This window comes from Penicillium arizonense (genome assembly GCF_001773325.1).
Source record: "Penicillium arizonense strain CBS 141311 chromosome Unknown PENARI_contig007, whole genome shotgun sequence".
NCBI lineage: Eukaryota > Fungi > Ascomycota > Eurotiomycetes > Eurotiales > Aspergillaceae > Penicillium > Penicillium arizonense.
Window position 1 is genome coordinate 1017059 of NW_019173284.1, and position 15775 is coordinate 1032833.

Consider the following 15775-nt stretch of genomic DNA (forward strand, 5'->3'; position numbering starts at 1 on the left):
GACACGTCAGATGTGTATTATGAATTCACTAGTGTTCAAGTGACTCTTATATAGATGGTGAGCAAACAAGACAAACTCACCGCCCTTGATGACGGCCCTTTGCGACTTCGATTCTTGCCTCGCGACTGTCTACAGAATGAGAGCAGCTTGATTCATTCTCTGATTTTATTCATTTCTCCCCCTCCCTCCCTCTCTCTCTTTTTAACCCTCTCCGCCAACCTCTGCCCCTCCTCCCAGATTCGGGTTCGATTTCTTCCCCGCCAACCCACCTCAATCCCCAGACATGGAGCGGCTATCTCTAAACGAAAGCCCTGCCAATGCGCAGCGCAACCCTCAGCAGCAGCAGCAACAATTCTCTCAGCAAAATGCCCTCGGCCCCGCTAGCTCCCAGGAACGTGGCGGCCCACCGCAATTACCGCCTCAGATGTTCACGACCGCCGCACAACTGCTCGACCTAACAGATAGTATGTCGATCTACGCGAAGACCCGGGACTTAGCTTGGACCAAGGAATTAAGCTGACAGCTTTACCTCCCCACAGAGAAACTCGTCCTCATCCTCCGCGACGGGCGGAAACTTATCGGCGTTTTGCGAAGCTGGGACCAGTTCGGTATGACAGTCGCACAACTTCCAGTTTTTGGATCATTGTCTCACGTATAATCTTTGGCAGCGAACCTTGTTTTCCAGGAAACGATTGAACGCATCTACGCGGGCGGTCTTTACGCCGATGTGAATCGGGGGATTTTCATCGTCCGCGGAGAGAACGTGCTCCTTCTAGGCGAAGTGGTATGTCCAGATGAAAGAGCCCTTACCCTTAATTTGATTCTCCCTTCTGGACCGAGTACTGATAAGCGAACCCATCCCACAGGACCTCGACCGCGAAGACGACATCCCTCCCACCCTGACCAAGGCATCATTCGAAGAAGTCTTCGAAATCAAGAAGAAGGAAGACGAGAAGAGGAACACGGGCGATAAGAAACGGTACAAGGAGCTACAAGCACTCGGCTTCGAACCTGAGCATAGTGGCGAGATTCTGTTCTAATGATTTCCCTTTTGATCCCTTGTTCTTTGCACATCTGTGTCTGTAGACCGTTTTCTCGGTTATGCTATCAGCTCGCATGCTCTACCAACTATCCGAAATGGAGGAGACTGCAACTGCGTCTGCGTCGGTAGGGCATCAGATACGAAGTCCTCCTGCTGGGAATCAAGCGTTGGCAGAACGTGGTACTGCACAGTATGTGGTTCACTGTGCGACGGCGCCGTGATGGATTTTGATTCTGATTCTGATTCTTATTTTGAATTAGCATCGGCTCTGGAGTTTCGGATGGAATCTCAACTACGGTGATGCGGGCTCAGACTGCTGGCGATGCGATGTATAATACCTATGGATGGACGATAGGCGTGATTTGGTGTTTTTGCCGTCGCGTCTATACCTTACCCTGGGTAATCATCGTATTTAGTTTTTTGTCTTTGCATCTCTTGCACTTCTTATGGCTCTACATTGGGATACACTGCCGAGCTGCCTTATCCGGGGTTTGCTTGGGTTCATGAAGTTCTGATTAACATGTTTGATATTTTTTTCTATGATAAACCTGTTTGTGAATGAGGAAATGAAAACTTGACGCTGTATTTGCTTGTACTATGATTGTAGATGGAGGGTATGGTGATATATGCTTGCATTTAGGGACTATTATTTCCTTTGTACGAAGACTTACACCTTAGCGTGCGGCTAATACCCGGTCTTGATATCATTAATCCTAGGGTTCTTGTGGAACTGGCTTCGATCTAGAGAACAGTTGCCCGAAATACCGCTATTTGCCTCTATTTACTTAATATCTCTTCGTATAAACTCGAAAGTCACACACGGCGCAGGCCAGCGCCAGTCACCGGCACTGTAAATGAAACAACCCGGAAATGCTGTCTGGCTAGGTGCTATCCCTCACTAATTTGTTCGCAATATACGTAAACTTCAGCGGCAGACCAGTTTTCGAGTACGCCATGGTGAACAAGTCCTTTCTGCTTGGCGGTTGAAAGTCTTGCAACAGGCTCATTCTGGCTCCTTAGGAAAATATGCAGAGATACTGGTCAAGGGACTTCAAAGCCATTATATTGGTGAGTGTCTGTATGGGTGCAACAAAGAACCTTGCACATTGCCCAAGGACGCCAGGAGGCGATAAGTTGCTGTTATTTACCTAACCAAAGAGCTATCATATGTAACTTATCCTAAGTTAACGTGGTAGTGTTAGGTCGGAATCGGTAAGGGTGTTAATTGAGCAGTTACTATCTTTCTTATTCCTCAAGTGCCTAAATATGTCGTGTGGGAGTTTGTCGTTTCATATGTGCCACTATAATCATATTCGAATAGACCAAGTTGAGGTCGAGTTAGAGCTCCGCAACCCTAACCGTATCGATAAGCACTTATCAGCCCATCGACATCACTTCCCCGACCCAACCTGATGTCCAATTCCTCAGCCATGCCAGCCCTGAAAGGCGCCACTGTGCCAATTTACTTTGGCTCATTTATCGTCACGCCACAGGTGTGTCACCGCTGACCCCGAGACTCCAACCACACCTCCCCTTCCGCAAACCAGGCACATCCAACCGAACACAACAGCTGGACTAACACCCTCCACAGGTCTTCCTCCAAACACCCCTCACCTTCGCCCTAGTAAATCTCAAACCGATCCTCCCAGGTCACGTCCTCGTCTCCCCACGACGCGTCGTCCCCCGCGTCGCAGACCTAACACCCGCCGAAACAAGCGATCTCTTCCTCACAGTGCGCCGAGTCGGCCGCATGGTTGAGCGCGTATATGGTGCCTCGAGTTTAAATATCGCCGTGCAGGACGGCGTGCATGCTGGCCAGAGTGTACCGCATGTACACGCACACGTCATTCCTCGCAAAGTGGCGGATTTGGATCATCGCGGTGGTACAGATGCGGTGTATGATTTGCTTGATGGGGAGGAAGGGGATTTGGGGAAGACATATAGAGATGCTGAGGCCGGGACTCACGCTGACGGGGTAGTGAAGACTAATGAGGCGGCTTCGAGGTCTGGGAGGAGGTCTGGATTCCCTGCTGTTGATAATGAGGGGCGGAAGCCTAGGAGTGAGGAGGAGATGAGGGTTGAGGCTGAGATGTTGGCTAGGGAGATGGAGAATGAGCCGATTGATTGAGATGGGGTTGGGATTGGGCTTTTTTTCCCCCGTCTGGTTTCATGATTGTATTCATCTGTTAGATACTAGACGACTCGCGGACTACAGTATTCATGTCTCCATATTTTTGAATGGCGAATTGCTCGCAATTCTCCTTTTGCCTTTTTTATGCGCACACCATTCGAGACCAATCATTGTAATTCTCGTCAGGGTGTCAATAAGGTCTATATTTAACTCTCCCTCCTCGATCATTAGATGCAAATGGAGTACCGGTCTTCACCCGTGTCACTAGAAAAGAGCCTAGAATTGAACCAGCCCAGTGAGACAATGGGAAATGTCATTAATGGAAGAGGGGAGATCGAAGTTGAGAACAAAGCTTCCATAGGCTGGTTTATCTTTTAGAAAAGCATCTAGAGGGCCAGGTAAGGTTTAACACTGAGGATCCGTGACTGCAGATCCAAAAGATCCGTAAGTTTCGAGTAGTCTGTAACCAATAGTGCTGCGGTCCTTGGAAGAATGTACTATACCAGAGTAGAAGAAAACGAGTCCCATCCTCATTCTTATGTGTATTTCCGATATTGCGAGGCTAGAGTATATAGACAGTCTTTGATGCATAATTGATCCCGGAAGCCCCCATACATCAATAAGTCGAGATCACTTAGCCGCACAACTACCAAAAGCATCCCTTCCAGCCTCAGCCTCCGACAAAGCATACTGATGCACCTGCGCCCACAGCTGCTCGTTTCTGAAGATCATAGTATCAACCCGCTCCAAGATATCCGGATATCCAGCAAGAATCGTCTTTGCTTCTTACCGTGCCTCGGTCATAGCCTCCCGTGAACACTTGCGCTCGAACGCCTTTGTGATGCAAGCTTTTAATTGATTGTTGACAGCTGGACCCAGAGTTTCCTATAGTAGGTTAGCCAGCTAGATGAGAAGAAAGGTGTCTGCATACTTGGAGATCGGCGCCGAGGTCGACGCTTGGGGTCCACCACTGCTCGCTGGCTTTGAAGTCGGCATTTGGGTTCTGTTGTTGGAGATTGGAAATGTGCTGGGCCATGTAGGCTTGTTGTTCTCCGCGAGTTGTCATGTTTTGGGGGTATTTCGGTTATGAGACTGACTTTCGGACTAGCTGAAGGGAAATGGGAGGATGGAAATGGGATTAGTATGGTAATATGGCAAGCGTATACCTATGTATATAAGTGCTTAGGTCTGCGGGGGCTCACATAATGTCAGGTTTTGGCTACTGTTCTAACTTCTTTGATATCTTAGCTGGGCTTAGCGGTTTTTGTCTGGCGAAAGGCGCAGCTTAGAACGCGGCACGCCAGCGTTAGTGAGCCATTTTGTGAGCTCGCGAATTTCTTCTTTGGGCGGTGCAAAGAGCTCGGAGACTTGTTTGGAGCTCCAGTGTTGGCTGAAGCTTGGGGAATTGGGGTGGGATATGTTTTCAATGGCTTGGGCCGCTTTCTCCGATCTATCTCCGTCGAGGGAGAGGGCTATATCTATGCGAATAGTTTCGTTTGCGGGAACCCTTGCGCTTCTTTTCCAGTGCGATCCTGAGGGTGTAATTGCAGGGTGTAACGTAACTCGAGGTTGTGTCAGCGCCGAAACAAGAGATGTATAGAGAAGAAGAGCGGCAAAGTGGACTTTCATCTTGCCAAAATGAATGTGTCTCATAGAAATGAAAACTGTTTAGGACTTGTCAATTGGATTCTAGATGAGATCTTTTAATACGGCCTATCAGCCAACGCTAGCATGCATATCCAACAAAGCTGACGTGGGCATTTGTTCACAAGCTGTCTAGATCTATATCTAGACATAGAAAGGTTACTCCGAGATCCAGTTGTATAGCCCTAGTCTCGCAGGATCAACTCCACAGCAATTCCTATACTTCACACCGGGGTATTTTCTGTCTTACAAGCCCCCAATAAGTTAGTCATCTCCGAATTTCTGCATCGTCGCATCGTTGACAGAAGATCCGCCCCTGCCGCTAATTTCAAGTCAAACAGCTACAGATCTCTCAATGGGCCAGGGCAAGGATAATATATGGCGCCTACACTTGGCGCATGGGCTGGCCGTGGGATATCTAGTTAGACAGAAGTAAGTGCATCCTGTTCATGAAATTATTGGAGGGATGGCATTGAAGGATCCAAGAAGGATGCTGCGATGTAACATTGGCGACGAGACGGATATAGAACCAGACTCTCTGAATGGTCTGCCTATGCATGTGCGCGCAGCATATGCTGGTGTTGGCATGGACTTCGTTCTTGCAAGAGTCGGATGAAACTCCGGCCATCATGAGGTCCCTGTGATATGAGTCGCGGTATCGTACATTGGGTCGTGAGGGGTGCAGCCAGAGTAGCATTTGCGAGATGCTCAGGTCGAGTCGTATAGAGCAAAATGTATAAAAGGAGGATGCTTCTCCAGCAAAAAGCATCATCAATCGCATCATCTTCACTCTTCTCTTTCTCACTTCCATTTGCACAATACCTACCACAGTGCACTTCACCTGTATCATCCTCCCGACCCTCGTCGGCGTGGTCGCTGCCTCGCCCATTGCCAGGTCATCTGCTATCGCAGCCGTTGAGAAAAGGGTAAGTACATGCCCGACCCTCGACCCCGATATACCAAGGCAAGACCACAGCTAACAATATCCAGGGCGTCTTGATTGTATGTAGTCTCTTGATCCTGAGCGTAGCATATCTAACAAGAAATAGGAAGTCTGCATGGCTGGCTGTGCCGCCGCCTGCACTTTCTCGGCCCCGCTGCGCTGCCTGCCTGGTTGGGTGTATGGGAACTGCTGACGATGGCGGCGAGATTGATCTTGACAGTGCGACCACGGAGGCTTCTTAGTTGGAAAGATGCTCTGAGATTGGGACTCCCATGAACTGAAGTATAGCTGATATGATGTGGAGAGACAATGGATATCTGATTCCCAGATCCTTTTTTATAGTCCCTTGATAATCCTAGTCTAGGGTTGCAGAGAAGATAACGGTAGATGAGTAGAGGTTCCTGTAAGCTATTGACAATATAAGATGGCTTATGGTTATGTGGAATGTGTCATATAGATTGGCGAATAGGCAGGCATGTATCAGGCAGCCCCAGAGTGTCAGGCCGCAACGCATCAATTTCTGATCTGTGCGCGATGAATCATATTCCTTTATTTTTTTCCCCTTGTCTCTTGGAGGTCCCTGCAAGGTCCTTTTGCTTCAAAATACTTGAAGCCTTGCAGCATCAACGGCTGCAGGCAACTCTTTTTTTTATTTATGTTTTTGGCCTAGGGAAAAATAGAGAGGAAAGAAAAAAAAAATCATATACCTAAGAAAAAATTCGATCTTGACCGACATCTCTCCCTTTCCGCCATTTTATCTTTATCAGGGCACTCCCAGCCTCCTTATTGCAACCGTTGTGCGACACGTTTGGGACCCCGAACACCGAGGAACTTGAGAAGGGAACTTGGCTTGGGAAACGGTGGGACGAGAGCTCCATCTTGACGTCTCACGCACTTCTTATGGACGGAGATTCGGCCAGGTTCGAGTCGTTTGGAAGCGACTAGCCGTATGGCCGTCTCCATGGCCGACTGTCCGGTGGAAGAAAAAGGCCCAAAGCAGAGCATGTGGCATAAACTGGGCCTGCGGAAATGGCTGGGTCGCGACGATCGAGAGTCAGGGGAAGACGCCCCCCGCCGTGCCTCCGCCGACAGCCCACGCGCCAAACAAGATAAACAGGAGAAACAGGATAACATCACTCGTCGGATCTCACGGAAGGTCGGCGTTGGGCTGCCTCGCACAACAACCTTCAAACGACAGAGTTCCGAGCAACGCGATCGCCTCGCTCCCCTCGACCCCGAACCACAACACCGCCGGGCCCTTTCCGCCGACCGCGATCCCCTGACTTCACAGCGCTCAAGGTCTCCCCCAGCCGTGGGCCCCAGACTTTCCGCGCCCGAGGTTCAGTGGATCGGGCCGCCTACAACCACGGTCGAGTCACTCGAATCGGAACCCGAACCAAATGCCCAGGTCCCCGACTGGGACCCCTATCCTGATATGGACGTGGAATCAGAATCAGAGGAGGAGAAACTACCGGAGGAAACACTCGAGTTGGAATTGGAACAACGTTGGATTTTGAACCTGAGCATGCACTTCCGGGACCGGTCAGAGCGAGAGAAATTCTTCGTGACGTACGCGGAGGCCCCAAACCGATGGCGACGAGTTACGATTTCATGCGATTACCGACACGCGCCACCCGACTCGCTGGAAGGAGACCTGAAGGAGCTGCGATACCAGCGCGACAAATGTGCCCGCATCTACGAGTCCATTCGTGAATCCCTCCTCGAGATCCAATTCTATGATACCGTTACGAATCTCAAGCTGGAGACGCTTGACGGCCGCTTGCACGTCCATGTCACGGAGGACGTAAACGAAACCATCCCATACCCACCTATCTCCAGCATCGGTCACTTGGGGGGCGCTCGATGCGTCCCTGAACACTTTCTACACTTCGAGTCGCATCTATCCGGTTTCGTTTACAAGGTCCAACTCGGTGGGCGGGCCTATATCAAGAAGGAAATTCCAGGGCCTGACACAGTGGATGAGTTCCTTTATGAGATCAATGCACTGCATGCGCTCAATGGTGCTCCTAGTGTCATCCAGGTGGAGGGAATTGTCGTTGATGAACGACGAGACGTGGTCAAAGGCTTGCTGATCAGCTATGCTGAACAGGGCGCATTGGTTGATATTCTTTACGAGCAACGCGGCAAAACGAGCTTTGCGAGACGCGAGCGCTGGGCTAGGCAGATTGTTCAAGGTCTCTGCGAGATCCATGAATCAGGCTACGTGCAGGGCGACTTTACACTTGCGAACATTGTGGTGGACGCCTACGACAATGCAAAGATCATCGATATCAACCGCAGAGGTTGTCCTGTGGGCTGGGAGCCACCCGAGATTGCCGCCAAAATCGAGAGCAACCAGCGCATCTCTATGTATATTGGAGTCAAGACTGATCTCTATCAACTGGGAATGACCCTGTGGGCATTAGCGATGGAAGAGGATGAGCCTGAACGACAACCACGACCACTTTTCCTTGGCGAGGATGCGATGGTGCCAGATTACTACCGGCGGATAGTCGACATCTGCTTGAGCCCAACTCCACGACACAGGCTCTCTGCGAAAGAACTTCTCTTCATGTTTCCCCCTGATCTCCCGACAGCAAGGGCATCGCCCGCTGTTCAACCTATGGAGATTGTTGCGAATGACCTCAAGCACATTCCCATCAAACATAACTGGGCTCACCCTCCGGCCTCTGGGATTGGTTTGGCTCTACCTCGAGGCTTTATGCGCCAGGCCGACCAATACTCCCCCCAGAAAGAATTTGCGGACAATGCATACAGTGATTTGCAACACCCTATCTTCGCTGATAACCATGACCCAGGAAATCGATCTACCATCACGCTTGCAGAATGCAATGGAGATGCTGACTATCCATCCAAACCATCTTCTTCATCTACCTTGAATCACGAACCTCACAATCCTCATGGTTATATGGATGTCTCTGATCGTTCCAGTCGTGATTTTGTGCCCGATCTATCTCGTGAGAACCCCGAACAAGAGATTCTTCCGGTTCCACAGACAACAATAACACCGACGACCAATGGGTTCCACGACTATAAAACGGAAGAGCCGGGTTTGTCAGATGAGGTCTTATATCTTGATGATGCTCTTCTGCACAATCAACAGTCTTACGCCAACCAACAGTTGACTACCTCGACTCGTGATCAACCTCAAACTGACGAACACACCTCACACACCACCTCTTCAATCATTCCATCTCCTGATGAACCACCCCAAAAAGAACCTGCAGATCAATCATGTGCGAAGAGCACTGACACCAAGCCAACGTCGCCAGCGCTCTCATCCGCAATCCCGCCATCCTCTCTTATCCTCTCTGCCCTACCCATAAACCCCGCTTTTGGCCCTCCTGACACTCCTGGCCCTCGAAACACCTCTCTGGTTGACACTTCACCTGCGTCACCACCAAGGAGTAGCGGCGTGGATCGACCATTTGCAGGAGTGGTCGGTATTAAACCTACTTTCACTACGCCACCACATCCAACATCCTCTCTCTTCCTCTCTGCTTTGCCCATGAATCCGTCTCTACGCTACCCTGGGAACTACCTTCGCGAACCGAATACTCCAACACCGGTGAAATCATCTCTCCCTGAGCCACCTAGGCGGGATGATAAAGAACTATGTGCGGAAACTGTTGATCTCCAGCCTTCTGTCACAATATCACCCTCCCTATTCCTCTCAACCTTGCCTTTGAACCCTGCCTTAAAGCACCCCGAAGCTTCTCCTGGCGATATGGTCACCCCATCTCTAGCGAACGTCAGCCTTGAACCAACAAGAGGAGATGTGGGACCATCATCCGAAAACACTGCAGCAGCGGATGATACATCAGTGGAACTACACTCAGAAAACTCACTTTCACTCTCGGCCTTGCCTATCAATCCTGCCATGGGCCCTTCCTGCGCCTCACTAGACAACCTGGCTACTACATTTTCCTCATATCCACCTCTCGCAAAATCACCAAAGCAGGATGTGCAACCGGCATGTGGAAAAGCAACCGATATCAACGATGTGTCAACTGTCTCGGACTCAGCCTCTCTCAGCCTCTCAGCTTTGCCTATCAACCCACTTATGCCTCACCTAGGAGCACCAAGCTCTCCCAGCACCACCTCGTTGACAAGCTCACATTCCATTGAGACATCCGAGCCGAAAGATGTTCCTCGGCCACCAACAAAGACGGCCAATATCAAACACACATTGAGAAGAGTACCTGGCTATGAATCATCTCTGTTCGTGTCCGCCTTGCCTATAAACCCCGCTTTGGCAGACCTCAACACCAGCACCACATCCGCAAAGATAGTGGCGGCTCCTCCTGCTCAACTTTCATCCCCAAGCCAACCAAATCCTGGCCAGCAGAGCCAAACATCCCCCCTTTCAGCGAATCGCAACCCAGGAATTTCAACCCGCCACCCAACCAGATGAAATTCCCACGGGCCAATGCATCAAAGCAAGACCATTAATATTTATACACAACAATCTTGCCCAAATTGGCTACTGCCAACGAAGCCACGACCGTTTTCGTCCGAACGAGCCCCATATTCGGGGCCGAGCACTCGATACCCTTTTGATTTGCTCTGCTTGTACAGTTTATGCCTCGTGTTTTTTCAGCTCTTGCAAGCATGCATTTACACCGATGGCGGGCGAATATCCTGGAGTACCAAAAAGTCCTTTTTTGCTTCTTCTTCTTTTGCATACTGGCGGATTTTAATCGGATTCTGTTTTGGTAGCCTTGTGATTTTTTCTTTTCTGTTTCCCTTTGTTATTTCCTTTGTTGTTTTCTTTTCGTTTCTTTTGCTGTTTATTTATTCTTTTTTGCTTGATCTTTTCTCTCTCTCTCTTGGAGGCCCTCTTGCGTTTTGGTGTCGTCATACGGAAGTCAATGTATATTGATGGGTTCTTTTTCTACCTCCTCTCGACTGACAGGGCTGTATTATTCTTTCTTTTTTGGCAATGCGATTATTGAATGACATGATTGGGTTTCTATAACAGGGATTTCGTAGACTACATGTATGTTCTTCCTTGTATGATGGGTTCATTTTCTTGGGCTCCTGAGCTCTTGAGTGATATATGTTCAATTGCCCGCCACGCATGATTCAAAGCTCTCGCGCCAGGGGTCTACGCTTGACCCAAGTCCTCGTCCAATCAATACGATCTTGCACTGAAGTGGCTGGGTCCTTTCTTTGTCATGTTCAACTGGCTCCGCATCCCGGATTTCGAATACATCCCGCACGGCCTGGATGATCCGACTTGTACCATCATTTAAAATCAGAATTCCCTTTAACCGATGGATCTCGAAGTCATTGGGATGTGGCTCGGATGAGACTGGCTTTGCAGGTGCAGGGAACGTGGACTCCCATAGAACAGAACGCAGCCAGGCATCAACACAGTCGACTTTATCAGCTGGGATTGGTGGTGTGACAATAGCAGTGGTGGAAATTGCCTGATGATGATTAGAACACGAAAAAGGAAAGCAGAGGTTAACATCAACTTACCGGATCCATATGGCTATGACCCTTTTTACTGAAATCCAAATCCGCCAGGTGGTCGTAAGCATGCAGGTCCAGCACAACACCTTCAATCTGCGGCGTGCGACTATGATCCGTGACATGAATCTTAGCCACGCTGTTAATAGATGTAACACGATCCTGCACGGCATCCAATTCCTCGGCCGTAACAAGATCCGCCTTGTTGAGGATGACAACATCAGCATGCGAGATCTGCATATGAGCCATCGACAACACAGGCCCAGAACCATGGTCATGATACTGGTCATGCGACTCGGCCTTCTCCTCGGCCGCAGGCTCGTCCAGCAAATGCATGATATTCTTTGCGTCGACGAGAGTGACAATCCCATCTAGGTAAATGGAGCTTCCGAGCCCTTCGTCCATCCAGAAGATCGGGGCGATGTTGCCTGGGTCTGCTAGGCCTGTTGTTTCTAGTAGGATGTAGTCGAATGTGCCGCGGCGTTCCATTAGGGATTCGATGGCCATTACGCCTGAGTCTTTCACTGAGCAGCAGATGCAGCCGTTGCCGACTTCCATCCATTCGGTTACTTCCTGGCCGTCCTGGTTTACTGACATTGGTTGTTTCTCGATGTCGGTTGCTGTGGGTGGCATGTGTTAATAGGTGAGTTATGGGTGTTTTTGATGCAGTGCCTTACAATCGCCAAATTCTAATATCATGTTAGCTTATTGTATATGTGGTAGATTGAATTCACGAACCATTCATGATGACCGCAATTTTCTTGCCATGTTTCTCTGTGAGGATGTAATTCAACAGGGTTGTTTTTCCTGCGCCCAGGTATCCTAATCAATGTATTAGCTTTGAAGTTCAATGTAAACTGAAATGCTGTCCATCTATACATGCCGGTTACGAGAGTGATCGGCACACGAGCTGTTGGGGCTTCATCTACAGATCTCTGATCTGCCGGCATGGCAGACACATCAATCAACTCCGGAGGAGCGTCCTCATCCTCAAAGTTGTTAGACATTCTGTCGCCGTTTCCAAATAGAGTGTAATGGTCTGATAAACAAGGAATATATTGAATATTCTGGTGTCAGTCTGGAGAGAGAAAGCTCACTTCTTGATTTGTACAGCGGCATTAGTTCCCCCACACCGCCTTGGAGTATATCAGAACTCCAGATGCCCAAGGTTTGTTAACGTAGTTTTCTACATTTGCAGAGAATAGATTTACTTGAAATAGACGGCATTGTAAGTTAATGCACCTTGCTCATGCTTCCCAATTTCGACAATTTGCCGCCTGTGTTGAGCACTTCTGAATCAGTCCCAGTGACGTTTTCACCAAGAACGGATGTTAGGGCACAGGGCTCGGGCGGTCAGCCGTTGTTATGGTCGAAGCTGAGCTTGTTATCTCCAGCTTCAATGCTCTCCATATTCTCACGTTTCTTTTGATTTTGACAGGGCGTCTAGGGAACTTTCACTCATTTGTATTATCCTTGCTCTCTCGTTTCATCTAGCGCCCTCGTTTTTCTACCGTCATGACTTCCGGAATGTCCCCGTCCAGCTCCCCGCGGCTTCCTAGCCCTCCTCCATTCACGGAGGTTCAGATCGCTCCCCAGTCACCTTCTGGGGAGGCTTTCGAGGAACAAATGCTTGGTGCTGCAGCGGGCGAAGACGATGGCTCGACGCGCAGAATCCGCCCCGGGACCAAATCCGCCGACATGGCATTTGGCCCGCCGTTGATTCCCCTTTCGCAGGTGAGTTGCGCTTGACTGATCTTACTTGCCTATACTAATGAGAGTAGCTTGACTCGCCTTTCCAGCTCCAGGAACACCTCAAAGCCCTATATCATCACTCTACGAAACCCGAAGGATCTGACACCGTGGTCCCGATTAACCGCCAGGTTGCGGTACAACTGGCGGAACCCCCCGAGGGCGTCGACCGATCGCTTTGGCTTTACGAACTCTGCCGATTCCTCACTATGAAAGTTAATAACCTCATCGTCGCTTTCTTTGCTGAGGACCCGCCTTGCTCTGCGACGACTTGCCCCGAGATGCGAGCTTCGGAGTGGCAGTATCTCTGCGCGGTACACGACCCTCCCAAATCTTGTTGCGCGATCGATTACTGCTGCCACACTTTGGACTGGGCCATGAACACCCTCACGTCGCCAAAATATTTCCCGAGTCGGCTCACGCTAGGCAACGAGAATGCCGGAGGCCCTCAGGCCAGCATGAGACACCTGACGAACGTCTTCCGGCGTCTCTACCGTATTTTCGCCCACGCCTGGTTCCAACATCGCGATGTGTTTTGGCAGGTGGAGGGACACGATGGTCTGTACGTCTTCTTCAAGACTGTTTGCGACATGTATGGCCTCATCCCGCATGACAACTACACGGTTCCCTCGGAGGCTGAAGGCCCTGATGCAGTTCAGCCTGAGGAAGAGCCAGTGGATACCAAGCGTTTAACAATTTTGCGCAAGGAAGATGAGAATTCGTTTAGTTCTGGCGCAGAGAGTCTGGACCCGGCCCTCGGCACTGGGGCTACCACTCGTCGTCACAAACATAGCCCTTCGACCGGATCCCGTGTTACAACTATCACGGAGGATATGGAGGATAGTCCAGAGATTCCGTCGTCGCTGCGTGAGTCTCTGGAGGAATCGCCCGAACGCCCTGTTTCTGTCCTGGAGACTCAACAGCCGCTTGTCGAGACCGCTGAGGAGACTGCCTCGGACAAGCCACCTACTCAGAAAGAAGAAACGGCCACAGAGACAGCCGACGAAACAAAAGATCAAGTTCTAGAAGCAGTTGGACAGCCCGGACCTTCTGAAGTTACAGAAGAGGCGCAGCCCGAGTCTGAGCAGCCTGCTAATGACAAGACTGAAGAGCCCGCTGAGAAGACCACCTCTGGAACCGAGGAAGCGACGCTTTCTGAAGAAGCTGAGACGAAACCTGAGCCCGAGCAGGTAGCCTCAATTGCATCGGAAGCCAAGCCTGAACCAGAGAAAGAAGAATCTTGAGTTCCATCTAACGTCGACCTTATCCCTTATGGTACCCTATGATGATCTTTAACTGACCCCATTTTTGTACTTTCACATTTGCTTTTTCGTTAGCCATGTGCCATCCTAAGGGGTTGGGATGCCGGGCACCTTTTTGTCTTTCTTCTTGTGCTGGAGGATATTTTTTGTAATATATGTATGTAGTTCAGAATATTGTTTATGGCCAATGTCAATGATACCCTTTCTCCTGGTCTTCTTTGCTAATTGTAACCCGTCTAAGGCATTTTTCTACAAATAATCTGAGATTTACAAATGAATCGGTAGTTACGAAAGCTAAACAAATTGTACAGAATCCTAACATCGAGATTGATCTAACACTCGAATCTTGAATCTTTCTTTCTCCTCCCTTGGCAGACCTGGAAACACTGATGCTCAGCCCTAGAGCCAGTAGACAGCCCTTCGTCCACTCTGATTTCAATACCTGTTGCGCTGTCGCCTTCTCTTTTGGCTGGTATCTCAGCATCGGCCAAAGCATCTCTTCAAATGCCTTGCTCTCGTCCTCCGATGGAACCTGCAAGCCCGCCTCAGCCCGCATCAGCCCGAGGCTCTTGTATGGAGCAATGCAACCTCCGGCTCCAGGTCCTGGGAACAACTTCAAGGTCTCTGGAGATCTCAGGCATCGCATTCGGCTTCTCTTCATCGAACCATTTCTCTGTTTTGGCCAAATACCAATGATCTAGATTTGCTGTGTGGTGAGGATGTCTTTGAATGGGAAGAAAAGAGAGCGGTTCGTCCAAGAATCTGGCATCTGGTGGCATAAGGAGAGAAGGAGCATTGAAAGCAGCCTTTTCTCGTCATGGGGTTTGAAAGATACCCCGTAGTCACTTAGGATTATCTCCTCGGTGAAGCCTGCTGGGCATCACACAAGCTCATCTTGCGGCAGAGTGACGATACACCTGTATTTTCCATTGGGACCAATGATGCAGAATTCATTTACGAGAGACGGTCTCCCTAGTGTAGATGGTGAGCTCCCAAGAGCAGATAATATTGGCTTCATTTGAGTGATTGGTGGTGTCAGCATTAGTGATCTTGACTCCCTGCAAATTTGGTGTTTTGCAGATCGCGGGCAACCATATAGTCGAGTATGCTCCGTAGCCGAGCTGGTCAACAATTCGACAGCGGCCATCCGTTAGCTTGTCGATTTGGGCAAGGTGATATCCCCGGGGTGGGTATGCTTCAAGCTGTTCGGCCTCTTTCAATCAGAAGATATTGGCGCGTCGTAAGATTTTTCGTTTCATTGTACAACAAGGTCATAAATCCATTTATAACCCCACCTTTATATGACCTAGATGATTAACCCGAGGCACTCGAAAATGGGCAAAAAAGTGGTGACAAAAAGAGGCCAAAGTAGTGTGAAGACAGTGCAGGAAACGGTACACCCGCTTCGAGGCTTTCGTATAGAAAATGTCCAATACTTTCATGGCAGTGTGTACATAATTACGACTCCTTTTGTATGAAACGCGCTATGCTGAATATCTGTCCTTAGG

At 49.6% G+C, this 15775-nt stretch overlaps 7 protein-coding genes across 7 annotated transcripts; 5 read left to right on the forward strand and 2 right to left on the reverse strand.

Annotated features, from left to right (window-relative positions):
- Positions 1-283: 283 nt before the first annotated feature.
- PENARI_c007G02106 (U6 snRNA-associated Sm-like protein LSm1) lies at positions 284-1040 on the forward strand (the record flags this gene model as incomplete). Its single annotated transcript, XM_022630771.1, has 4 exons — positions 284-464; positions 540-608; positions 669-784; positions 867-1040. 4 exons carry the CDS (start codon positions 284-286, stop codon positions 1038-1040), a joined length of 540 nt encoding a protein of 179 aa, XP_022489417.1.
- A 1432-nt stretch (positions 1041-2472) lies between these two features.
- Positions 2473-3170, forward strand: PENARI_c007G09045 (HIT family protein; the record flags this gene model as incomplete). Its single annotated transcript, XM_022631093.1, has 2 exons — positions 2473-2535; positions 2634-3170. 2 exons carry the CDS (start codon positions 2473-2475, stop codon positions 3168-3170), a joined length of 600 nt encoding a protein of 199 aa, XP_022489081.1.
- Positions 3171-3559: 389 nt separating this feature from the next.
- PENARI_c007G05342 (uncharacterized protein) lies at positions 3560-4209 on the reverse strand (the record flags this gene model as incomplete). The annotated part of the gene is made up of 4 exons (XM_022630938.1): positions 3560-3656; positions 3865-3894; positions 3964-4058; positions 4105-4209. The coding sequence occupies 4 exons, from the start codon at positions 4207-4209 to the stop codon at positions 3560-3562; spliced, it is 327 nt and encodes a 108-aa protein (XP_022489245.1).
- A 169-nt stretch (positions 4210-4378) lies between these two features.
- Positions 4379-6002, forward strand: PENARI_c007G00553 (uncharacterized protein; the record flags this gene model as incomplete). The annotated part of the gene is made up of 4 exons (XM_022630696.1): positions 4379-4385; positions 5649-5743; positions 5808-5819; positions 5871-6002. 4 exons carry the CDS (start codon positions 4379-4381, stop codon positions 6000-6002), a joined length of 246 nt encoding a protein of 81 aa, XP_022489099.1.
- Positions 6003-6721: 719 nt separating this feature from the next.
- Positions 6722-10195, forward strand: PENARI_c007G09436 (protein kinase family protein; the record flags this gene model as incomplete). Its single annotated transcript, XM_022631115.1, has 1 exon — positions 6722-10195. One exon carries the CDS (start codon positions 6722-6724, stop codon positions 10193-10195), a length of 3474 nt encoding a protein of 1157 aa, XP_022489234.1.
- A 649-nt stretch (positions 10196-10844) lies between these two features.
- Positions 10845-12263, reverse strand: PENARI_c007G07509 (CobW family GTP-binding protein; the record flags this gene model as incomplete). Its single annotated transcript, XM_022631029.1, has 5 exons — positions 10845-11213; positions 11266-11876; positions 11934-11945; positions 11995-12078; positions 12164-12263. The coding sequence occupies 5 exons, from the start codon at positions 12261-12263 to the stop codon at positions 10845-10847; spliced, it is 1176 nt and encodes a 391-aa protein (XP_022489097.1).
- Positions 12264-12771: 508 nt separating this feature from the next.
- Positions 12772-14249, forward strand: PENARI_c007G02289 (Mob1 family protein; the record flags this gene model as incomplete). The annotated part of the gene is made up of 2 exons (XM_022630784.1): positions 12772-12990; positions 13038-14249. The coding sequence occupies 2 exons, from the start codon at positions 12772-12774 to the stop codon at positions 14247-14249; spliced, it is 1431 nt and encodes a 476-aa protein (XP_022489159.1).
- Between the last annotated feature and the right edge of the window lie 1526 nt (positions 14250-15775).